This window comes from Marmota flaviventris, chromosome 1 (assembly GCF_047511675.1).
Source record: "Marmota flaviventris isolate mMarFla1 chromosome 1, mMarFla1.hap1, whole genome shotgun sequence".
Taxonomy (NCBI): domain Eukaryota; kingdom Metazoa; phylum Chordata; class Mammalia; order Rodentia; family Sciuridae; genus Marmota; species Marmota flaviventris.
In genome coordinates this window covers 97941664-97969026 of record NC_092498.1, presented here as the reverse complement: position 1 = coordinate 97969026, position 27363 = coordinate 97941664, and the positions used below count along the sequence as shown (strand labels likewise).

The following is a 27363-nucleotide window of genomic DNA, read 5'->3' as shown; positions in this document are numbered from 1 at the left end:
ATAACAATTAGTAAATTCATATTATAATTTTCAGAAGATATCCTACAAATACGTGAGTAACTGTAGCTGGTGAACATTAAAAAACTGATTTAATAATATGTAAATGAAATATTGGTTAAATATGCTTAACTTAAATATATCAAATATGTTGTGTAATCACTGTCAGCTAATTACCACATATGAAAAAAAATGTCTACCCATCTCTGAGTCCAAAATAAAAAATATTCTACACATAACATAAACACAGGTAAAAATGCATACAAAAGAGATGGCCAAAGTTGCCAAACTTTCTTTAGATGAGTTTTAAAATGCTACCTCAGAAACACACACACATATATATATATATATATATGAGAAAACTTTTTGTGTTCTTTAAAATTTGTCACTGAAACGTACTTTTTGGTTTTTAGTTTAGTATTTCTATAAGTTTTTAAAATATTAAGATCTTATGTTTTTTGGTGCTGGGGATTGAACCCTGGGCCTTGTGCATTCAAGGCCAGCATTCTACCAACTGAGCTACATCCCCAGTCCAAGATCTTATTTTTTATATATTCCCATTCTCTTCTGCCTTAAACCCAATTTTCAAAAATTTCTCAAACTTCCTCCCTTAGGGAAGGTCACAATCCCAGGGCATGGGCTCTCCATGATGTGGTACTAAATTGTCTGCTTTATTTCATCTCCTAATGCATCTCTCTCCACAGACCACTCCTTTGTGTCTATGCTTACGTTTCTTCTCCCTAGATTCTAAGCAGCTGAATCCTTTTCACTTAACTTCTCAAGGTTCAGATCAAATGCAATTTATTCAACAAATTCTTCTCTACCTTCAAATGCTGATTAGAATAGCCATTCTTGACATAATACTTGTTTCACTGACATTAGTTTCATCTGCTTTGGTATTTTAACTGTTTACATGTTTCTCCTACTATAATTTCAGAAACTATGTCTCTTGTTTTTGTACACTTCTCCAAGTAATTACATAAATTAATACCACACAAAATAATGTACATTATTAGAAGTATAATGTATACTAGAAGAGAGATAATTAAGGATACTTTTGATCACAAACAAACCTGAAAACTTAACTAAGGGAAGAAGCAAAGAATATTGGTTATAATTCTAGAGTTTAGTAGACCATAAATAGGTGGGAAAGAGAATAAAAGAAATTATCACTGACCGAGAGAATAATACATGCAAAGTCATGGAAGTATCGAAAAATAAACATTTGGGGAAAAGACTAAGTAAAACAATGTAGGTGGAATTTCAGGCTCAAGGTCAGCTGGAAGCTGAGAGTTGGGGTAACACAAAGTTTTGAGGCACTTAGCCTACCTATAATGAATGAAGTCAAACTCTGAAAACAAACTTCAAAATTGAATCCTGTCTGTGTGATATTGGTCAAATTGCACTGCTTAGGAACCTACTCTTGTAAAATGGAGATTAATTTTATTTCGGAGCTATAAAATTACAGGTGCCTATTAAGCCCTATAATAAAATTATTAACCTTAGCTAAAAAGTTTAAATTGTTTTATTATATGTGCTATGGAAGATAACTGAGTACTTAAGATCTCTAACTAGTAGTGGCACACACAATGGAACAGACATGATAAGATGGGAACTTTCTAGAAACTAGCAGTCACAACAGCAATTGATAGCTGCATTTTAACAAAATATGTGCTTTTGTGGTCAGTCAGCTATCCCAGTATCATTTACTAAAGACATCTTGTAATGCATCACATGGTAAAGCATATACTAAATTCCCAAATGCCCAAGGGAATTTATTGTGATCCGAAGATCCAGTCTGGTGTCAATACTATATGGTGCCTTATATGGGATTCAACTTCTGCTCTGAAATTATAAATTAATTTAGAAATGGCTCCTATCTTTACAATGCTTAATATTTCTATCCCAGTAATATTCTTTCATTTCCTCAGTTTTACATATTTCTCCAATGAGATTTGTACTTCCTTTCATAGGTTTTATTTTCTGCTTTTAATATGCTTTTAGCCTATCATATTTTCTAAGCAATTAATTAGAAAAACTTCATATAGGAAAAGTTCAAATTTTGATGTATAAAATTTTTAGATAGCCATCTGAGATTTTTGAGTTCCCAAGTACTAACCATTGTTTCTTTGAAGCTATCCAGATTTACAATCATTTCACTTATAATTAGAATCTGTCTATATTTTTTTCAAAATGATTTTGTCTTTATCATTATGATTTGTTGTATTATGTGGCAATTCTCAAATATGATAAAATGATGATGGTAGTGCACAATATTAGTTAACTCTGTAAGTATCACACATAATAAAGATATTGACAGATATATACACAAACTGACACTTATTCCTGTTAAGAAAGCATTATTTACTCTTTACTATGAATTTTTACTTTTGTGGCTTTTATATTTTAAAAATGTGCTTCAGATTAACTAGTTTTCTAAGAAACTCATCATTTTTATCATGGGCATTTTCTACCCGGGGCTACTAATGTCATAAATTCTGTTAAGAGATTTCCTAATGTGTATTCATCCTTACTTTCAAAGGAGGAAATACCACTTGAGCCTAATAAAACCAGTATTTCAGTTTAATGCTACATTTTCTACTTGTTAATTTAAATGTTTTGTTTCAGTATTCATACACAAGATTTGAGAACAGCAAAAGTTCTCAAAAGTGGGGTCTAGAGAGTTTCCCTATAGCAGTCAAAATTATTATCAAGACATTATTTGTCTTTTTCAAGTATGTTAACTTGCATGAATAGTACAAAAACAATGGTGGATAAACTACTGGTAACTTATTATATTATATTAGTGGTAAGTACTCTTTACTACCATGCAATTTGGGGGACTAAGTGGAGTCAGTTTCACATAATATACCTGTTAAAGCAATAAATAATATTATTTGATTCTCACATTTGAACATATATCTTTGTACTATTCTGTGATGAAATGGGATAAACTCATACAGCACTTCTGCTGCACATGTACAATATGAGGAGAGATATTTGTGCAATTATTTGAGCTGCAAAGTGAAGTTACTGCTTTTTAAATGGACTTCCATTTTACCCGCAAGAAGTTACCAAATGATTGGCCATTCAGATTTGGGTATCTACCAGATATTTTCTCAAATATGTACAAAGTGCTTTTCACTTCAAGGAAAACAAATAGTATTTATTGTCAATTGTAAAATTTTAATTTTCAAGGGAAATTAGAATATTGGAAAACCTGTACCCAGTACTACTAGCTTGACAACTTTTTACAAGATTTTTACAAGTATTAGAAATACAAGGATTTTCTGATGAGATTAGTGAAGACAAATATAAAATGACATGTTACATTTGGAAGTTCTGCTCTATTCAGTGAGCCAACATTTTCCAAATGATCAATGAATAACATCATAAAATCATCAGATAAAAGACCTACTCAAAGTATAATACCAATCAGTTTTCATTATATAGTACAAAATATTCCTTCAAATGAACTGATTGCACATTACAACTAACCTGTAAAAGACTTCCACTTACATAATTTTTGTCATTTCAAAAAGAATATGCACAATTATCTGAAAAAGTTTATTGAAAACAGCATATTACAGATGATTTCCAAGTATGATTTCTATTAAGCCAGACATTTAAAGATTTGTAAAAATGTCTAACAATGTCACTTATACCAGCAACTTTTATCTTAGTTTGGAAGACTTTTTAAAATTAAAATGCTGTTAAATTGTATTAAAATGATAATTATAAATACAATCAATATAAAACAATGGCTTTTGAGATCCTCGATAATTTTTGAGTGTAAAAAAGTTCTGAGACCAAAAAGATTAAGAAGCGTAAGTGTACAGAATATTTTATGCTATTGGTATATGAAGGTATATGATTAATCTTTTACAATAAGTTTCCTTCTTTTCCTATATTTTGGAAAAAGTAAAACCAAATCCATTCCTGTTAAATCTTAACAATCTTACCTGAGTGATCATCTAGGCCTAAAGTTTTGTATGTATTTGGATACGGTATGTCAGAAGCCAGAAGTCCACTTATAATTTATTCAGTGATTAAGTCTTCTTTTCTCCATAAGAAATAAACACTGCATGCACATTGCAAGCCAACTCTTTGTTTAGCTAGCTATTCTAGAAAGCCTGGAGTTTAAAGTGTGAGCCTAACATCTATGACCACAAAGAACATTTTTGCTCTCATTCATTCATCCAATTCATCCCATTTAGGTTTTCTGTTCTTTTTCTATCATTTTTTGAACCATCATACTTCTATTACAAAACTTTACTAATCTTCCTAGAATGCTCCCTGGAATAAATCCAATTATAAATAATTCAAATCATTGTAGTGAAAAGCTCTTTAAAATAGATTGATCAGTATTTCCACTACTGACCAGTTTTACATGTCTTTAATACTTATCATAGCTCTCATTGTGTCTGAGCCTTTAGAACAGGGAAAAAAATCTAGCATTATTGCAAATAAAGTGAGGGGGGAAATATGAACATAGAATACATATTTTAATTCTTACAACCCTAAACATGTTATTAGTCCTGTTTTATTAATGAAGAAACAAATTTAGAACATTACAAAATTTACCCTAAGTAACAAGAGCCAGATGTAACTGAATTAGCATAGAACTCATGTCTGACAAATTCTAAAGCTCACACCCCTTTCAATATAATCTGCTGCCTCACTACACTGAGACATTTATCAGAAACTTCATTTTCATTTTTTTAAGTCAAGCTACAAAATCAAAACTGAAGCATCTCTCATATTACAAATATTTGGTACCTTAATAAAAGAATTCTGAAATATATAAAGCAGAAAATAAAAATTTCCTTCCCTATCTTTCTCATAAGTCCATATTCAGATTAACAATTCCAGACTCTTTCGATGTATTTAAGCTAAACACATCCTTCTGTACAATGGCTCTTTTTATGTTGCTTTTTTTGTCAGTATTTCCAGATTTAACATCTCCTTTTTATAGAATGCTACTAAGCTAATGAGCTGAGCTTTTTTAACCTATATAGGTCATAAACTGACTTAACTATAAAAAAAAGCACACCCATGTCATAAAGTCTTTATTTGCTGTTCCTTCATTGTATTTAGATCTTTGCTCTATTGTTACCTTGTGGTACATCATTCCCTACACTTAACTACCACCTAATATATTTTGCTTATTTGCTTCGTCTGCCCCTAGCAAGAAGGAAACTAGTCCACAAGCAAGTAGGAAACAAGCTTTCTGCCCTCCTCCCCTAGGCCCCCATTGTATCCTGAGTGCCTAGTAACTACCACACAACCAATATATATATTGTTCAATTATTCATCTTATTTGAAATATCTATTCCTAGATGGCTTTAACTAAAGCCATTATAATATTAGTAACTACTATTATTTGCTTAACATGATATCCCTAATTTTCCCAAGTTTTTTGTTGTTGTTTTTCAGTACCCGGAATGGAACCTAAGGTTTTGTGCATGTTAGGCAAGTGCTCTACCACTGGGCTGCATATCCAGCCCCTATTCTGATACAGGGTCTAAGTTGCCTGGACTGGCCTCAAACTTATGATCCTGCTGCCCTTGCCTCCAGAGTACCGGGGATAACAGACATGTGCTACCATGCCCAGCACAATTTTCCTCCTTTTTAAGAACTTTCCTACTTATTTCAACGTTTATCTTTCCTAGATAAACACAATATCAATTATTAAGTTTCAAAAACAGTCTTTTGAAATTCTCATTAGGAATGTACTGACTAAATACAGGATGAACTGCCATCTTTAAAAAAAAATTAAGGCTTCTTAACCAAAACAATGTATGCCTCTACAACAGTTTTTCAAAGAATCTTACTAAGTGGGACATTATAGTTTTAAAATTCCTGAGTTACATATGGTGGAGGTGTTTTATTAAAGGTATCTTTTTCCCCCACTGTGTTTCCACAGTGTATACTAATATCATTTCTCTGCTATTTTAACAAACACTTTTTAAATTATTTTATTTATTTCTTTACTTTGAGACACAGACTCACTAAGTTGCTTAGTGCATTTCTAAATTGCTGAGGTTGGCTTTGAATTTAATATCCTCCTGCCTCCTGATTCACTGACATTACAGGCATGTGCCACCACTGTACCTAGCTTACCGAACACTTTATTTTGAAGTGTTTCAGGTGATTTGCATTTTCTGTGTATAAATCTATATACAATGTTATCCTACACAAATTAACAACAATCCTGCTTTCACTTTATGTACCTCTTACAGGTTCACTTTCCTAATAATATTAGCTAATTGGTTAGTACTTCTAATACATGAACACGTAACAACACTGAAAGACAACTTTTCCTCATTTTTGTCTTTACAATTTCTAGCATTTTGCCACCAAATATTATTCTGGCTATTAGTTTGTGATACATATTTTTATCATGTCAAAAGAAATACCCCTTTATAAAAGCTTATGCATTTAGGCACACTATTTTACTTCTATTAAAATGCTGAACTGAATTATACTAACAGATTTCTTAAACTTCCTTGAATTCTTGAGATGAACCTATAAGTTAATTGTTAATATTTCCCTTAGAAACCTTGTATTAATATCTTAACAGAAATTTCTCACAGTGCCTCTGCCAAAGATTGATATTTGTGTCAGACTATATAAAAAAGCTCTAGACCTTTTATTTAACACAGTAATGATTAAAAAGTTTAGACTCTAATATAAGATACAATATTTGGATTTAAATTTTGATTTGGTCACTTGCTAACCCTGGATAAATTCTTCAATGAGGTTCAGTTTTCTTAACTACAGAAGGAAAATACTAGGGTTTTTATGAAGTTTAACTGAAATAATTCAGATGATATTCTTAGAAGAAAGTTTCCATTGTGTATAAACCTCTTAACTATCATGGATAAAAGCCCTAATGCCTAATAAAATTAGGACCAACAGTTGGTTAAATGGAATAAAACGAATTAGAGGGAATTACATAAAAGAGGATTCAAAGAAACACAATTTAAGCATTTTATTTTCATTGAAAAATTTTAAATATACATTTATTCTCCAATCTTCTGACAAAAGCCCAAGGTTTTTATTTTAACACAGTATTTATTGAATGGAATTCTGCGTTAATTTTTTTGCACAAACCACAACCATAACACATATCAACAATTTTTAGTTTGGGTTTCTAGAAATTAAAAACACTTTCAACACAACTGGCATGCTAATCCCTTCCAAATTTTTAATTTTTCTTTCTAATTATGCAGTTACTTGTCCATCTCTAATTAAATAGTAATATAAAGTTTTTGCAAAGTACTACATTTGTCTATATTTAATTAAACCATATATATCTGCATAAAAAAATGGAAATAATCACCCACCTCCCTGGTTGACAAGATAAACATTCTTTGACAGGATAAACACATAGTCTTACTAACAAGTGACAGCCTACTAGCTAATAAGCATTTAGCATGCCAAATTATCAAGCTAACATTTATTTATAGAAGGAATGGAGAATATCAATAACCTAATAATTTTGTTCAACAAAAGGCTGGATAAGAAAGTTTCTACTACATTATTTCATTATGGAGTAATTAAAAGAATATTACAAGTTTTGGTTTCTGAAAGACCTGCAAGATTTTACCTATGAAAATGTTGGAGCCTTGTTCTCTGATTAATGATCTGTCAGCACTATTTCACATATTTGAGTTTTGTATTATGTTCTAGTTTCAAGTTGGGTGAATCAAATGGCATTGGAGTTATTCAACTGTCATTGTATTTCTTTTTTTTTTTGGGGGGGGGGGGGGGGGGCGCTGGGGATTGAACCCAGGGCCTTGTGCATGCAGGGCAAGCACTCTACCAACTGAGCTACATCCCAGCCCCTCACTGTATTTCTTTATACTCTTTTTTCATAATAAGTTAAGTTACTAGGTTAATTTATATTGCACGTGTATATGAATAACCGATGACTATATCTTAAATGTATTTTTCTAATTTTTCTTATTGAACTCATTAAGTGCCTTTCTTATTCCCTGGATTTATTTTGCTGGTTCTTTTCCCTAGCTTGTCAGGTGAATGTTTGATTCATTTAATTTCAATTTTCTTAGTACTATGCAGTTGTGTCGTTTAACGACAGGATGTGTTCTGAAAACTGAGTGTTTAGGTGATTCTGTCGTTGTATGAACATCATAGAGTGTACTTACACAAACCTAGATGGAATAGGTCAATCACTTGACGCGGCCTCTTGATGCAATCAAGAGAGGCAGTAAACACGAGTTGTATGAGGCTGCTGCCAGCGTAACACGGCATACTGTTTTACAGTAAACTTTTTTATATATAAGTAGAAGAAGTACAAGCTAAAATAACAATAAAAAGTATAGTATAGTAAATACATAAACCAGTAACAGTTGCTTATTATTTTTATCAAGTATTATGTACTTACATAATTGTATGTGCTATAATTTTATATGACTAGCAGCACAGTAGGTTTGTTCGGCATCACTACAAAAGTGAGTTATCTTTGCACTATGATGCCACGACAGTTATGACATCACCAGAAGACTGTAATTTTTCAGGTTTTTGTTTTGTTTTGTTTTGTACTGGAGATTGAACCCAGGGGTGTTTCACCACTGAGATACATCCCCAGTCCTTTTATAATTTTTTGAGACACTGCCTTAAGTTGCTTAGGGCCTCACTAAGTTGCTGACGCTGGCCTCAAACTTGTGATCCTCCTGCCTCAGTCTCCTGAGTTGCTGGGATTACAGGTGTGCACCACCAAATCCAACTCAGCTTCATTATAATGGGGGTCACTATTGTATACAGGTCTGTTGCTGACCAAAACAGATCCTGTATACAAAACAGACCCTGCTATATACATCCCTATATAGCACATGACTATATCTAAGGCTATGATTTTTTCTAAAAGCACAGGTTTAAACCATCTGAGCCCATAGTTAGTCTATCATTTTTTTAACATATTTAAAATTTTTAGAGAGACTGTGTTTCCATTTTTTACATTAATTTCTAGTTTTATTCTATTTTTATTTAGAGAATATAGTCAGTACTATTTTGAAGTTTACTCTCGTTTTATTTTTCTACTAATATATAACTAACTTTTTTCAATGTTCAATTAGCATAAAAATATATTTCTTAGTTTGGTGAGTATTAGTTCCTCCTGATCATTGTTTATTTGTTGATCACACAATGAAAGATAAAAGTTTTCCTGTGCATCAGGTGAAATCCCTCTCTCCCTGCTATATAGTTTGGATGGGTCCCACAAATTTCATATGTTGGAAACTTAGTCCTCAAAATCCTATGTTGATGGTATTCAAGAGAAGGGAACTTTGGAAGGTGAATGGATCGTGAGGGCTCCACTTATAATTGGTTTATTCAAAGAATAGTTTTTTATAAAAGCAAGTGCTCTCTACTAGCTTAGTCTGCCTTCTTGGCCACCTTGGAACTTTGCAGTTTCCAAACAAGCATGATGGACCTTACCAGATGCAGCTACCCAATCTTGAACTTCCTAGCCTTCAGAACCATGAGCTAAATAAACTTGTTTTTTTCATAAATTACCTAGTCTGCAGTATTCAGATACAACAAAAGAAAACGGACAAGATACTCCCTTCTCTTTGTGATTTCATTAAAATTCTGAGCTTGGAAAGCTCCTTGGCCAAGTCTGGGACATATACTTCCATTTTCAAAGAGGCAACTGGCTGAATTAAAGCAGTATTAGTTTCTGGCTTAGGTATTTCTGATTATAGCCAAATTATGTCCAGAGCAAGAGCAGGTTCTAACTGGACACTCATCTTTCACTAAAGAGCCCTACAGTTTAAAAAAAAAAAAAAAAAAAAAAACTCACCAAAACACCAAAAAGGTTAATACTAAGGTTTTGGAATTCTGGTGGTTTTTATTTATTTTGTTGTTGTTGTTGTTGTTTTGCAGGGGAGGGCAAACCCCCAAAGAAGGTCTATTTTTCAATTCCAAAGATCTTCTTTTTAAGTTTTCTGTTTCTGAATAATACCTTTAAAATTTATCAGATGAAGTTGTGATCCTTCTGATTACTATTTGTTACTTTTAAGTTTGTTTTGTTCAATTGGCAAAGTAAAATTCTATAAATCTGTGCCTATTAACATTTTTCCTAAGACTTCATCCTTACTCTGAAATTCATTAAAGTCTTATAAGTTGCAAGTTTATATTCTTATATATATATAAAAGCAAAGCCCCTTTAAATATTATTTTTAAAACTAAGATGAAGAAAAAGTTGACTTAACATGTATGAATAACCGATTATGAGCTGGATTCTACGATAGGCTCCAAATGGTAAAGACCGATGCTAGTGGGTATATACATATTTTGATGGGTATACATATATAATATACACATAAATATACCATGGTGCATAGAAAATAGAGTATTTCTTTACAATATTCTAAAACACTTGTATTGCATAAAGGAAAAAAAATTTTTTTTAACGTGCCTACTATTATTTTTTCTCCTATTTTGTATTTACTTTTACCTCCTAATCTTATCTTTAGGGCCTCAAGTCCTGTAATTTAACATCCCCTTCCCCCAAGAAAAAAGAACTAGAGACTTTAAGATCCTTAAAGCTATCAAAGGGCCTACATTCTCATTTCTCCTCCATTTAGCAGCCATTAGCCTTCAAGAGAACCATGCTGTCCTCCTCCTGCAAAGACAAGCTAGAAAAATGTTTAAAATTCCTATGGAGTATGACATACCCCAACCCCACAAATATTATCATCAGCAGCTTACCTTATTAATTCTAGCTGCGCAAGTTCCTGATTTGCTTGAAATATAGGTTTTTTAGTGAAGAGTTCACCAAGGATACATCTAATGGAAAAAACACCCACCATTAACCAAATGTTCTGATTTAATCCACTACCAAAAGTTTTAAGTAGAATAAACCAATTAATGAGTCTATCTTACCCGCAGCTCCATACATCAATAGCTGGTGTGTATCGTTCCTCTCCCAACAGCAGTTCAGGTGGACGGTACCATAAGGTGATAACTTTGTTGGTATATGGCCGACTAAAAAACACAGAAAGCACTCTTTAGAATTAGTATTTGTAGAAGTAAAAGAGATTGTCTTAGAAAAATATCACTTTGAATTATCAAAGCAGTTCTACAATCCTAACTAAAATCACTTTCATCTGCCCACCAATGCAGATATATTAAGGCATCTAACAGAGGATTATAAAATGCATCAGAGAGAAACCTGATTAACTAAAAACTTCCTTTATATATGGAAATTAATAAGAAGTAGTTGGCTGTTGTTAAGTGTAATTTGGTTAAAAGGAAGCCATTGTATCAATTCAACTGTTAAAAAATGTTTTCCTTTTCATAAAATATTTTAAAAATTAACTTATTTAAAAGGGAGTTCATTGATTTTGGCCAAATCTGGCAAATTACTAAGAGATGACAAGACTCAAATTGGGATTTCCTAACAAAAGTGGTGGAGTGGATTTTTTTTCTTTGTAGTTTGTTGTTGTGGTGGTGGTACTGGGGATTGAATGCAGGGCCTCATGGAGGCTAGGCAAGTGTTCTACCACTGAAGTATACCCTAGCCCCTAACAAAAGTTTTTAACTGTCCAAGTCTTCGACAAAACTGCATTAATTTTGACCCACTCTGGGTTGTGAACAGAGAGTACAAAAATGTAGTCTACAGAAACTGGGGTCTATCCTGCAAAGAACCACTAAAAACAGATATGGCACTTTAATCAGATATTTTTTGTGTGTGTGTGACCAACTAAAAAGAAGACATACATACGGTAAAATCTTTCTTTGCCATGGAAGAGATTATCTAGCGAAGTTATATTAGAGTTAAGTTGGACCATCATAGTAGAAATTGTCTGGCAAAGTCAAAGTCTACCTGATACACATGAAAAAAGAGGGCCCTAAAAAGTCAGATGCTTTTAACTAATCCATGGTTAAAATATATACTTCTGGGTGAATACATACATCATAGCAAATTCCCCTGAAACACTATATTCCACACCCATGTACCAGGGATTGACTTGGATTTGGACCAGTTTGGGGAAAAGAAACATATAATTTATAAAGCAATTCCCTCTTGCCAAATATAGACCTGAAGTCCCAGACATTGAAAGATCTGTCTGACTTGCTCAGCACCCACACAGCCACATTTCTCCAAATACTTTTAAACACTAATAGTAAAGCCATTAATCTGGGCATCACAGCATTATCATAGATAGGAATGCATTAACAATGTTTCAAAGACAGAAGAAAATTTAGATAGCTTTGGTAAAAATTTAAAAGTCTAGATGTAAATCTGTAATGGCAAATTAGGATTAGACTTTTCTAATATTAATGTATTTTTCTTAGTCATTTTTGTTTATTTACTGGAATAATAAGGAAGCACCTTAATCTTTAGCTACTCTAAATCATTCTGTAAAAATGTTTACCTTTTTATGCCTTTGCTCCTTTGAAATTGTAAAACCCTTCCCAGTTTTTCTCATTTAAATCCTGTACTTCCTTCACAACATAGTAAAAAATCCATCTCCATAAATTCTAATTTCTATTCATAATAATTGATCTTCATATACTTACCACTGTCTTCAACTCTCTTATATTTTCTATCTTCCCAGGAAGTCAAAAGAACCCATACCATTCTTTAATATGAACCCTCATACAAAGCCCAGAACAAGGCCAGGCACCTTAATGTATGTGGCCCTGTAACTTTAGGTGACATAGATAAAATTAGCTGGATGGGAGAACAAAACTTGTGAATATCATGATGAGTAGTTTCTAAGATATTTCAAGGGTCTATAAGCATTTGAAAGTTATAGTCATGTTATGAAAGTGCAACTGAATAGCTAAGTCTAAAATGTTTAAATTAATATAAATCTATCTGTAAATAGTTAATTTTATTTTTACATAAAAAGTATACTGAATTTGAGAAACTATACAAATTCAGGTAAAATTTTATTGAAAAGAAATATTTAAATAAAAGATCATTCTATACACTATATAACAAACTCCAGGAAATACTACATAGTCATCTTTAACAATTAAAACTAGCTTAATTTTTAATGACCTCATCAAATTCAGAACAGTTCATTTTCAAAAAATGATTAAATGCAAAACAAGATGAAATATACTTCTAAGCATACAGCAAATATATTTAATGTATATATATTACTGGCTTTTCTGAATATTTCTGAAAATTAGTTTCTGTTACAAATTTTCTATCAGTTTAATGATAGATTCCAATGTTTTGCCTCTACAATCCTAGGAATTCTAGAGATTGGAGAAGAAGGAAAGGGAAGATGAAATATGGTTATGGTCTTCCCTACCTTAGGGCTTTCAAGATTATAAGAAAGGGGGAAAAAAGAATCATATAAAAGAATATACTAAGCTAGCTATAAAATGCTTAATTTTTCCCACAACACATATAATAAAATCTGTACTGGTTCTTTTATATTGTAATTTATAGTGATTTTGAACCAAATAAGGAGAGCCACAGTTAACTGGAAAGCAAATCTGGGATCTCTATTATCCTATCTAGCTTCTGAGATCAAAAATCCAGGAGTCATTCTTGATCCCTCTTTCCCTCAAATCCTAAATCTAACTCAACAGCTATAATCTGAATCAGTCATTAAAATCATTTCATTGGTACTAATGTATCAATACCTTCACTGGCTTCTTCCCTCCAACCCTAACCTTCCCTCAATTCTTTTAAAAACTTTTTGCTATTGCTGTCTTTAAAGCATAAAACCAGATCTTATCACCTACTTGTTTCAAAGTATTTTAACAAGATTTCCCACTGCAACAAAATAAAATTTACTTCATTTGATATCATTGTACACTGATATCAATGTACACCAACTACTATCAGGATGGGCATCTTTATGACCTTTAAACTTTCCAAGTCTGTTCCCAGGCTACCCACTAACTCAATACTTCTACTTTTTAATTCCTATGTTCTTTGCCCAGGCCTTCTTCAGGTTTTTTCATTCTCATCACTCAGGTCTTACCTGCAATTTACTTCCTTAAAGAGGTCCATCCTAAATTGCCCTAGAGAAAATTATCCTAGCTACCACCATCATTTTCCCATATGGGATGTACAGTCACTATTTTATTTGCTTTGTAGTACGCTTATTACTTTATATTTTAAATTTTTTTCCTTTGTCCCACCCTTTCAAAACTTCTCTCATCACCATATAAATGAGTTCATCTCTAATATCTAGCCAATAGTATTATCAGATAGATGTCTGGCATAGAGTAAACATCTTTTATTGACTGACTTATGCCATAACCACATAACAACTAAGATAACCGTTTTTTGCAGTTCTCCTTTTCTATTTTCAATTGTTTCCCAAAGAAAAATAACTTTTAAATCCCTGGATTATCATATTGTTATAGAAAAATGAGACTAATTTTTTCCAATTGATGCTTATTAAGATCACTTTTCTATTATTATGCATGCAGATTTATAAGTCCTATAAGTACCTACATCAAAACACATCCAAAAGTAAATTTATTACCTTTTGCTGCAAATTGCTTCTCTCTTCCTGCTTCCTGTCTCAGCAAACAGCATCACCATTTGTGGCAGAGAACGATAGTTGTCCTCTAAAATTTGTTATTCCTTTTTTCTATGGCAGCCGCCCAGCTATGCTACATTTCCCAGGCTCACTGTAGTGACATGTGGCCATATGACAAATGCTCTCCAATGGAATGGGAATACATGTGATACATGCCATTACTAGGCCTGGCTCATCATAACGTTTCTCCCTATTTTCTTACTTCTGGCAACAGCCTTGGAAGGCATTTGTAGAAGATGGCAGATCATCCAACCTGGTTTCCTGGATCACTATATGAAACAATCATCATTTGACCTGATGATATGGTTAAATATTAATGGTAAATTAGGTAAGCAACAATTATTTTATATCATTAAGTGAGAAATATAAATTCTCATTCTTTATACAGCTAATTTTGAGGTTCTTTGTTAAAATAGGCTTAGCCTATCCTAACTAATAAACCATTTATCCAGATGCTATGAGAGAAACCTTACAGTAAGAGAAGAGACTGGGTTGTGGCTCACAACACATATTCAATCACCAAGTTTTAATAATTCTCCAATATATACTTATGACATAATTTATCTCTGATACCTATGCCCATTCCCTAGTTTCAGCCAGAATCATCCTATCTAAATTTAATGAAATAGTTTTCTAACTGGTTGTCCCTGTTTCCAGATTTAAAAGACCAATTCTCTTTCCAAAGCAGTGTCAAACTGACAGTGTAAGATATAATGTTAATGTGTTACAATTTTAGTATTACTTCCTTCTGGTGAATATCCACAGAAGATATATAAAATAATTTATTTGGTTCATGACCCAATCACATTGAACTTTTGGTTCCCTGAAATAGCTAAGCAAATGAACAATTTCTAAAGCAAGGAGATAAAGCCAAGGTACATTGTTCAAGAAGTGAGTGGACTTTTAATTATGCTTCAAATATTTTCAATAAACTGGTTTCAAAAAAAATTGATGAATATTTACTCAAAATCTATGCAAAATAGGTACTATGCCTCACTTTCTACCTTATTATTTGATGAGAAAGAAGCAAACACTGAGAAAGTATGCAGACAGGTAGGTAGAATTAGTAGAGAACAGGACAATTTTGTGCATCATCCCATTCAACAGTTTATAGTACTATTGAGAAAATATTCATGTTATCACTAAGATACTGTGTTTATAAATGTAAAGACAAAAATTGAGAGATTGAAATTATCTTTTGAAGCCTTCTGGCTAAAGTCTAAATCCCAGGAAAATTAATGCACTGTTATAATATGAGAACAGATCATCCAAAAGTAAGTAAATGAAAACTCAAGAATCCTCAAAAATGAACATTCCAAACTTGGGTCTTCTAGGTTTAGCCACCCAATGTCAACATCCTAAAGATCATAAAAAAAAAAAAAAATGATAAGCAAACTGATGTGATAACACATACAGGATTCCTTTTATTTTTGTGAATTAAAAATATTTACATTCTTTTCCTATTCTTTTCACAACAAATAAGTACCTACTGAAGAAACAGAACTAAAAAAAAAAAAAATCAGGTTTTTAGGTGTTGTACACTTAAAAAAAGAGCCTATGAAAGAACCATTCTAATTTATTTCCATAATTAAAGATAAATTGCAAGCAATAAATTATATTACATGGCAGAACACACCCCCACATCATCTACCTAAATTAGAAAAACTAATTAGTAACTCCAGTAAGCTATAATTCTTAGGTGGCAAAAATTAAGCTGGAACGTGATGGTGCATGACTGTAATCTAGTGGTTCAGGAGGCTGAGGCAGGAGGATTGCAACTTCAAAGCTGGCCTCAACAACTTAGCCAGGCTCTAAGCAACTCAGAGAGACCCTGTCTCTAAATAAAATGTAAAAAAGGACTGGGAATATGGCTCAGTGGTAAAAAAATTCCTAGGTTCAATTCCCAGTACCTCCTCAAAAAAGCTTTTTCCTCTGCAAATCTAATTACCTTTTTTTTTTTTTTTTAAAGAACGTGCATACTATCACTTTATCAATGAGGTAAACTAATATTTTTTTTTAAAAATCTTTGACAACACCACCTTCATGGGAAATGTCAGGTAATTTTAAATAATGCTATCAAAATATATCTTATTTATAGATTTCTCATTAGATGTTTAAGAAACTTTAAAGCTGCTTAAAAAACAATGGAATCCAATAAGACTCAGAAATGGAAATACCATACAACTTGCTAACCTGCTAGGAAGGCTAGAACTAAAACATATGTCACTTAACAAAAATAAAATATTACATTTGGAGAGTAAGTAAGTAGAGAAAGTAAAATTCAGTGGACCTTCTGGTACCAAAGAACTCCAAAAATGGTCATTAGCCTAATGGTACCTTATAAAGTTCATCTAATAGGCCCCTCAGGAACACTTCCTAGAAGATACTTTTAGATAATGAAGGCTGGATCCAGAATCTTATCAGAGAAGCACTACACTATAATGAAAATAAACTATCTTAGGCTAGGGAGGTAGCTCAGTGGTAGAGCACTTGCTCAGCAAACAGGAGGTCCTGGGTTTGATGCTCAGCACCACATAAAAATAAACAAATAAAATAAAAGCATTCTGTTCATCTACAACTACAAAAAAAAAAAAAAAAAAGAAAGAAAGTTAACTATCTTTCTTTCAAAAGACCTCAGTTCATTCCTCATTCTATCACTGTGTTGGTTGTGTGACAATGCAAATGCACTTAAATTTTCTAAACTTCAGTTTGCCCTAACATGTGCCTAAGAATAATGAACCTACATCACCCATCTCAGAGGACTTTCTCTTAATTCTTGGGAAAGGAGGACTATACATAATAAGGTACCATACACAAATGCTATTCAAGTTTGTTCTTTCCTTTGCTTTTTAAAATATTTGTTAAGATATTTAAGTATTTATACATAACAAATATTTATTGAAACTCTGAGCTGGACAGTGTACTGCTTAAGCATGGTTAGTCTAATAAAACAAACAAACAAACAAAAAACATGGTTGTAGTGCTTAGAGTCCTAAAATCTGGAAAGCAATATAGATATAATGTGTATATATATATATATATATATATATATATATATATATTGCTTTCCAAATTGTATTGTAAGTATTACATAGTACAATTAATAATATAATCGGAACAAATGAAGGAAGATGCATCCAATGATGCCTGTGTGATTCACAGCAGATTTCAAAGGAGGTAACACCTGAACTGCACACTAAAGGAAAAAAATTTGCAGGCTGAGGCAATAAGAGGTATAACACAATAAAAAAGTCTTAGACAGTGACAAGGTATTTCAGAGCACAGCATGCTTAGGGAACTGCAAATAGTTCAACATCATTACTATCTGGAGTGCTGGGAATGCCATCAGGTAAAAATGGCAGGAGAGAAAAAAATTAGGGACAAAGAGGTTGGAAAGCCAATAGAATTCTATTTACAAGGATCATATGAGACATACCTGTGAGAGTGACTGGATAACTAAAACAGGATAAAGGAAAGGAGCAAACATTTTTTTTTATGGGAAGAGATCAGAGTGGTTTTGAAACCAAGGTTTAATTTAAAATACCCCAGATCATACAGGTGAAGATGTTTAGCAAACACAAAGGATTTGAGATCAGAAAAAAGACCAAAGCCTGAAATTTATATTAATAAGTGTTCAACATTAAGAACATGGGTGAGACTTCCTCAACATGAGGAAGGGGCAACATTGTGCTCCAAAAGAACTAAATTGCCTTTCCCGTTTTACATGATTTAAAATGTAGACTACCATATCTACACCAGAGGAACTACAATTTAATTTTGATTATCTAATTAAATATTAAATCAGTGATCTAAATGAACATATCCATTCCTGAAGCTTGTTTAATTGTATTATTGTTAGTCCTATGTTATTACATAGTAATCTTTTATGACAACATGGTTTTTGTCCAATGCTTCTTTATTACCTGGATCCCCAACAATTCCCTGCACTGATTTATACCAGATTGGGATAGTTTTCTCCTGGATCAGAATGAGGGATTTACTGTAAATACATCTGATGTTCTAGGGCACATAAAATTTAAAAATAGGATACAGATGTATACTTAGCAGTAGTGCATTTGCCTAGCATACATGAGGTCCTGGATCCAATTCCCAGCACCACATAACAAGCAAGCAATCAAAAGACCTCCAGAAGTATGCATATGGTCTGCCTTAAAAATGACATAATTATAGACTGAGTGACAAAGTAAGTACACAAGCAATAATGACTTGAGTTTAGGAAGCAATTTTTAATGCTGAGTATTTTCATCTAGTCCTTAGATGAGTATCATAAGGTCCTACTGTTTTTCCTGGTACCAGCTTTGAGAAAACAGTTTTGCTTTTAATTGCAACTTTTTAGAGGGCCACTAGATGGTGATATTGCCTTCAAAAAGGTGTGTGGGAGGGTGGTATTGATAAACTAGTGTTTTATAACTCAAAACTCTTTTACTTACCTCTCTTTTCTCCCTTACACAAAAATGCAGTAAACTGATTACTGTTCAAAGAATCTATTTTATTTTGACTGCAATTTTTAGAACCATAAAAGATGCTTTTCAATACTATGTAAGTAATGGATTTGGAGATTTTATTTTTTGCAGTACTAGTAAGTGGAACCTAAGGTCTCATGTATTCTAGATAAGTGCTCTACCACTTAGCTCCCCTCCCCTCCCTTGGGAGATTTTATATCGAGAATAACGAGGCTCAGAGAGGTTAAGTAATTTAACTAAGATTCCACAACAGATTAAACAACAATGCCAGGACTAGAACCAAAAATTCCCTAATTTAGGATGTGGATTTTATGTTCCTTGTATATCAAAAAAGTAAACTTCATATTTTCCTCTCAGGAAATGAAGTTAATTTTAATTTATATGTCATATGGGAGACACACGACACACACAGAGGAACTCCATCTTTTAGTAAAACACTGTACCTATAACTTGCTAATAAAGACTCAGAAAAGGGGAAATACTATGACTCAAAGATTCTGGGAAAGTTGCACAGAATCTTTGAAAAGAAGAGCATTAGCTTTTTAGGCTCTAGAATTTTTATTTATTTCCTCAACTAACCAAGCCTATTTCTCCAATGGATTTTAAAGAGAATAACTGTTACTTAAAAAAGAGGGGGTGGGCTGGGGTGGTGGCTCAGTGGGAGAGCGCTTGCCTAGCATGTGTGAGGCACCGGGTTAGATCCTCAGAACCACGTATAAATAAATAAAATAAAGGTTCATTGACAACTAAATAGTACTGAAACATAGGTTATATAGTTCTATAGTTTCCAATGTTGAACAGAATAAAGTGTGAATATTGATATTCAAAATGAGGAAATAATTCAGGTTTTAAAATATTACTTCTCACCATACACCTTCCTAACTTTAAATTAGTGACTCTCTTTCTTTCTTCTATTATAGCACATGTAACAGGGAGGTCCATACTGATTACAGACCGAAAGTACTAGCTATAATTCTAACCAGTTTTTCTCACAATTAAAAAAAAGGCATATCAAAAATTAAATGAGAGTTGTGGTTGATGCTATTATAGTAACAGGCTGAAATCTGCTCTATTTTAAAATGAAAAACCTTACACTAAATTTTTAAACACTTCAATTATTCTATCTATCTATCTATAGTAGCTAACTAGAAACTATTTCAAAGTAACTTAAAATGTACATGGGTACATTACAGTAAAATTTCTTTTAAAATCAGAGTGTTATTAAGATTCACTGGAAGAAAATATATATTTTGAAGGCATTCTACAAAAATAAAGCCTATTTCTCCAATGGATTTTAAAGAGAATAACTGTTACCTTTAAAAAGAGGAGGTGGGCTGGGGTGGTGGCTCAGTGGCAGAGCGCTTGCCTATCATGTGTGAGGCACCGGGTTCGATCCTCAGCACCATGGATCAATAAATAAAATAAAGGTTCATTGACAACTAAAAAAATTTTTTTAAAAAAAGAAAGCTTACTATTAAAAAAAAAAAGAGAGAGAGAGGGCAATTTAAAGGAGTATATAAATCTCTTAATCAGAATAAGACATTTGCTTATAAAACGACACCAATTATTTCTCTTATAAATTTCACTGACCAGAAAAATTCAATTAATATTACCTGAAAAATGCAAAATTAAAAGATTTAAATTTCCTGCTTTTCTAAACTCAAAATTCCTCCATGAATCCAACAGGGTAATAAAGAACGTGGCCCAGTAAACTGTCATATTTCTGACACTTCACTGGAAACCAACACTACATTTAAAATAGAAATCAATGGGAAAATAGAGTTTTGATTTATAAAATATGGCTTAATAGTATTCATTGAAACGTAATAAGAAAATAAAAACAATGAGATTTATACTCAAGTACAACAAACATATACTTGTATTAAGGATAATATAATTACAGTGAAATCTCAACCAGTTAAGCAAACAAAATCCTTAATTAACCAAAGTGTTCCCCTAAAAAAATGCACAGAAATTTAGTCATTCAAAAATGTCATACCAATTAAGTTTTATATTAAGTACACATTAAGATCAGCTTTTCTTTTCATCTTCTACAAAAGGGCACTATTACACATGATGGAATAAGAAAAAAACTGAGAACAGAAAACCTTGAACTATACATTGCCAATATCTTCTGACTTTTAGTCATTCAATCCTTAATAATAGCAAAGATATGGAAATAATGTAAGTGTTCATTAACAAATGAATTGTTAAAAGAAAATATGGGGTGTGTGTGCGCGCGCGCACAATGGAATACTCTTCTTCTTAATAGAAGGCAATTCCATTATTTATGACAACAGAGATAAAAGTGAAGGGCATTATTGTTAAGTGAAATAAGCCAGCAACAAAAAACAAAGCCTGCATGATATCACTTATATGCAGAATATAAAAGAGTTGAACTCATGTAAGTATAAAATACAGTGGTGGTTACCCGAGGCTGAGATTGGGATTAAGGGTTGGTCAAAGAACATAAAATGTCAGTGAGACAGGAAGAGTAAGTGCAAGAGATCCTTTGGACAACATGGTGATTCTTAACAGCAATATATTATATTCTTGACAACTGCTGAGAGGAGACTTTAAGTATTCTTACCAAAACTAAAAACAAACCAAAAACCCTGAGGTAAGGCATGTTACTTGGATCCTTTAGGCATTCCACAATATACGTATATTGCAAAATGACACATTGTACACAACAAATATATACAACTTTTATATTCCAATTAAAAACAAGTTTTTAAAAAGAAAGTCATTCAATCCTGTATGGTTATCAATTTTCACAAATGCAAAATGAGGAGCATTACCTTTTTAGGCTCTAGAACAGTTTTATAAAACAGACACACACACAAACACACCAAAAATCCATACAACCCTTTCTTCAAATATTAACTCTGAGTACAGTGGGTAAAATAAAAAGAAAATGACTCTCATAAAAGTAGATATAGAGAACTAAGACCCCTGTCCAATCACAACTCTGTTCATAAAATACTCTCTGGGGATTTTCTCCAAACTCTCAGATCATTATTTGAAAACCTTTACACTAGAACAATAAACAATGCAAAGATTTTTCACAATGATGTCACAGCTACCGCAAAATTAAACAGATTTTTCACTCTGAAAAATTCAAACAAAAGAATTTTTATTTATTTCCTCAACTAACCAAAAATTAGCAAAGATTCACTGAAAGCAAACACCTATTTCTAAGAAATTCAATCAACTTATGTTTCATTACTATTAAAAGGTGACACTAAAGAAATGACACAATTGCCATAAAATTTTAATATATAAAGATATATTTATATATCAATAAATCCAAAAGTAAATAAGATTGAGCTAAACTGACCAAATTTTCATGAATCTGTTAATTTCAGAGTTTATTTGTGTAAAAGCTGCTATTTCACATAATATTTTATTTTTGAAATTCCATGTTAAAAAGTCAAGCAGTAGAAAAATTCACCAGATGACAAAAAGTACTTTTCTTTAAACAGTTTTAGCTGCTATATACTAACAAGGCAAGTCATATTTCTCATCACCAGACTCAAAGGAAATCAAATCAGATACACACCTAACTTTAGCCACAGAAGCTCTAACATTTTTATGTTTTACATATATAACTTCCTCATAATATTTTGCTTAAAGAGTTTCAAGTAGTTATCAAAACAAAGAAAAACAAACAAAAACACAACTATAGACATAACACACACAAAGTGAAGTCTAAAACAATAATTAAAATGGTATTTGACAGCTGGAGTGTAAGATCAGTGGTAGAGCACATGCCTGGGTTTGATCCCCAGCACCACCACCCCTCACCCTCCGCCAAAAAAGAAAAAAGTTTTTTAAATGTATAATTTTAAAAACATACATTAAGGTTTCTTACAAAATACAAAAATTAAGAATATCTTAATGTCTGGATCTGCATCAGAAATTAGCATTAATTTTTAAAATTATTTGAAATTCAGTCATATTTAAAATTGCATATTTTAACAAAACTATATTTACCTGTGCCAAAAATCAATTATTTTTAAATTGACTACATAAAATTTTATAACTAGGCAATCCAATATAGTATAAAGTGTCATTATTTTGTGTATTTAAACATGAAAAGTTAATGTCATTTTAAAAAAATATAACAATTAAAAAATAAGGTGTTTTACAATACAGATTCTAAAAACAGACTTCAGTGTCTACAATGTTCATTTAAGAGTATTCTTACCTTTCTTCTGAGCTATACAAACGAGCAAGTCCAAAATCAGCAAGCTTTATCTGCCCTCTGGTGGAAATAAAAAATGGACAACAGCTGTTATTCTACTCTGAATTGATAATGTAGATTCATACTCTATTCCTTGAACTAATCAAAAAGACACATTAACTTTGATTACACTGCAATACTGCCAATGTCTTACAAGAAAAGTCAAGCAGTAGAAAAATTAACCAATGACAAACAGTACTTTTCTTTAAACAGTTTCAGCTGCTATTACTATTATAGTAGTTGAGGCGTCCATCCATAGCTATGGGTTCTCAATCTGCAGATTCAACCAATGCAGATTAAAAATATTGGGGAAAATGCATCTGTACTAAACTTATACAGACCTATTTTTCTTATTATTATTCCCTAAACAATACAGAATTATCAACTATTTGCATAGCCTTTTACTATGCATTAGGTATTGTAAATAATCTGGAGATGATTTAAAGTATATGGGAAAATGTGCTAGTTATATGCAAACACTATGCCATTTTATATAAGGAACATGAGCATTCACAGATTTAGGTCAAGAGGGGAGGAGGTTCCTGAAACCAATCTCCCATGGGTACCAAAGAATTACTCTGTTACTATTATTACTATCATTATTATAATATAGTATTAGTATAATAGTAATTTTGCTAATGTTCAGTTTGTATTTAGAAAAGTATACTTCAATGAAAATAAATGAGAATTTTCATTACTTAGGAATAAGACTTGAAAACTTTTTCAAGTCGATAATACTCAAGAAATGTCAAATCATTTAAAATTTGTTTAATTTTCCAGTTCTTAGTGGGGTTGAGCACACAGAACATTTTCTATTAATTAAAATCATGACCAGGCATGCCTCATATAAACTAACAAACAGCAACAATTATAAGAGTAGCAATTACAAGAGAACTACCAGAGCTGAGGTTATGCAGTTACTGAAATAGTTAACATAAGCTTCATACACAACTTCAAAAAAGTTCACTTTCTAATTGTGACAAATGTTTAAAAAAATTCTAAAAATCAACATGTAATGTAAAGCTGAAAGCCTATCAGCAATTATTAGAATACTCATGATATTTTAAGAAAGGCAACTAAGTATTATTATATGTACATTACAAACTATACTGGAAGTGAATTTAATTAAATATATCTAACACAACTTTAGAGGTAGCCCAAAGCTGTAATGTTGGTTACATTAAAATAGTTTAAAGCAATGAACTAATCTGAAACTCTTTACAGAATCAAGGTATATAGTATATAACACTTACTTTAAACATATATATCAAACTCATATCCATACCTATTATTTAGAAGGATATTTGAACATTTAATGTCTCTATGCAAAAAGTTCTTCTTATGACAATAATCCAGACCTTCCATGAGCTGTCTCATAAATGACTTTATGTGATTTTCATTAAAATGAACCAAGCCTGATTCCAGCAGTCCCATTAGATCATGGTCCATATATTCAAAGACCAGATAAAATGCACCTAAGAATGAGAATAATTACTACATTAAAGACTTTTAATTTTACAATAACTCTTGTATAGGTACAAAGTATAACAATAAAATACTGCTGATGGGTGGGAAATAATTTTTGAAAGTGCTACTTTATCACATTAATCACATTCAAATTTTTCCAAGAATGTAATAAAAAGGAAATACACAAATTAGTTTCCTTTTCCTAAAGAAAGTTTATGATAAAAATTAACTGAGGAGTATGATTAATGTAAAATAAATTGTTAAATGTTTTAGACAAATTGTCTCAGCAGAACCCTCCCCCCAAAGTAGAATTCATTAAAAGAAACTGAAAAGTTGTTAAAAGAACTGCTTTTAATAAAAAGGGGAGTGGTCCCAGATGAACTTTAGACAGTCAAGCTTTCAATAAACATACAATTTAATTGTTTATACAGCTCCAGAGTTCTTGAAAACATAGAAGTTACAACTTTATTTTCTAAAACTAATGTGGTTGTGCAACCAAAACATAAAATAGCACTTAGTATAAACACATAAGCCATACAACTGTACTGTACTGATTAAACCTTAAAACTTGTACAAATTGAATCCAAAGCTATATATTAGAATATCATAATCAAGTTAAAGTTTCATTTATCAATTCAAGAATAGAAAAGCTAACAAAATGCATTACAACTATCTGAGAAAAGAGAAAAATTCTTAACATCATGGTAAGTAACTAATCATAGTTCATAATCGGTTCCTAATTAAAAACAGCAAAATAATTCCCAGTAAATATGGAACAAGAGGATTCTTTCTTCAAAGTTCATTATGGTAATGAATGAAACCTAAAACCAATATCACATTGAATAAGAAAATATCAGGTATTGTACACAAGACAAAACCTTCATTATTACTAACTCTGTTCAGAGGAAACCTTACACAAAAGGCCTATTACCTGGGTTCCTTCAAATCTCATATATTATTTAGAGCTTTCAATCAAAACTTATAAGATAGGTTAAAACAGTCTTAAAAAACAAAGTAAGCAAAGGGTCAAAATAGCAGACATACAAGAACGTTTTAAAACTATGATAGCTATACTAAAAGTTCTAGTGGAAAAAAAGTGAACAACAGGTCAGTGCAGATGGCTACCATAAATAGAGAACCAGAAACTCTAAAAATTCAAAAGGAAATGTTCAAAATCAAAAACACTGTAACAGAAATAAAGAATGCCACTGATAGACTCATAACTATACCACATTTAGCCAACGAATAAATGAGGGCTCATAACTATACCACATTTAGCCAACGAATAAATGAGGTTGGGGCTGGGGTAGTACCTCAGTGGTAGAGCACTTGCCTAGTATGTGTGAGGCAATGGGTTTGATCCTCAGCACCACATAAATATAAATAAATAGAATACAGTATTTTGTCCATCTACAACTAAAAACATATTTTTTAAAAAAGTCAATGAGCTTGAAGATATGTCAATAGAAATTTCCAAAATGACATTCAAAGAAAAAAAAAGAACAAAGTATACAATGAATAATTACAAGAGGTGTTATACCAGAGGAGAAGAGAGAAGGAAACATCAGAAATATCTGAAGCAATGACAGAAAATGTCCCTAAATTAATGGCAGATACCAAATCACAGATGCTTCCTTATACACCAACGATGAACAAATGGAATTTGAAATTAAAACCATATATGTATAACATCTATAAGGAAATATTACAAAATTCTAATAGAAAAAAATAAAAAATATAAACAAATGGAAAAATATTTCAGGTATATGAGAGGAATACTCAATTTGTCAAAGTGTCAGTTCTTCCAAATTAAAATTCCAGCAAGTTATTTTGCAGATAAGCTTATATGGGTAGCAAAGAAACAAAACAAAACAAAACAAAAAAACTGAGAACACCACCACAATACTGGAGAAAAGATGGAGAATAAACTTAGAGCTAACTGACTCTATCCAACTTTAAGATATACTATAAAGCCACCATAATCTACATAATGTAATAGCAGTGAAAAACAGATAAGTCGAAAACATGAAAATAGACCCTAAAAAAAATAGTCAAACTTATCTTCGACAAAGCAGCAAAGGCATTTCAATGGAGAAAGGATAGTTTCTCTGCAAAAGCTGCTGAAACAAGAGGACATAAGTATTCAAACAAAAATGATTTTACATAGATTTTATACCTTTCACAAAAATTTTAAAATGAATTTTAAATTTATGGATTTTAGGTTTCATGGTGATTTTAGATACAACACCAAAATCAATATATGTGAAAGAGAAAATTAAGTTTGTACATTGTTAAAATTTAAAACTTCTCTCTTTGAAAGGCCCGATTAGGAGAACGGAAAGACAAGTCAGAAACTAGAAGGAAATCTTCACAAAATGCACAGCTGATAAAGATTGGTATGCAATACACCTGAAGAATTCTTAAAATCTTACAATAAGAAAACAGCTCAAATAAAAAATGGGCAAAAGATCTGAACAGATACCTCACCAAAGATATACAAATGGCAAATAAACATATTAAAAGACTCTCCACATTACTTCATCAGAGAATTGCATATTAAAAGGTATTGCATGTCTTAGAACTGCAAATATCCCAAACAGTAACATCAAATGCTGATGAAGAC

General features: G+C 31.9%; 1 protein-coding gene across 2 annotated transcripts in view; it reads right to left on the bottom strand.

Annotated features, from left to right (window-relative positions):
* Cdk13 (cyclin dependent kinase 13) overlaps window positions 1–27363 on the bottom strand; it is a 98321-nt gene that overhangs the window by 12957 nt on the left and 58001 nt on the right. For both annotated transcript variants that reach the window (XM_071614131.1, XM_071614135.1), the window contains exons 6-9: window positions 24559–24748; window positions 23238–23294; window positions 10909–11010; window positions 10735–10812 (exon numbers count right to left, since the gene is read on the bottom strand). In XM_071614131.1, the coding sequence (XP_071470232.1) occupies window positions 10735–10812; window positions 10909–11010; window positions 23238–23294; window positions 24559–24748 (427 nt within the window). The remainder of the gene's footprint in view (window positions 1–10734; window positions 10813–10908; window positions 11011–23237; window positions 23295–24558; window positions 24749–27363) is intronic.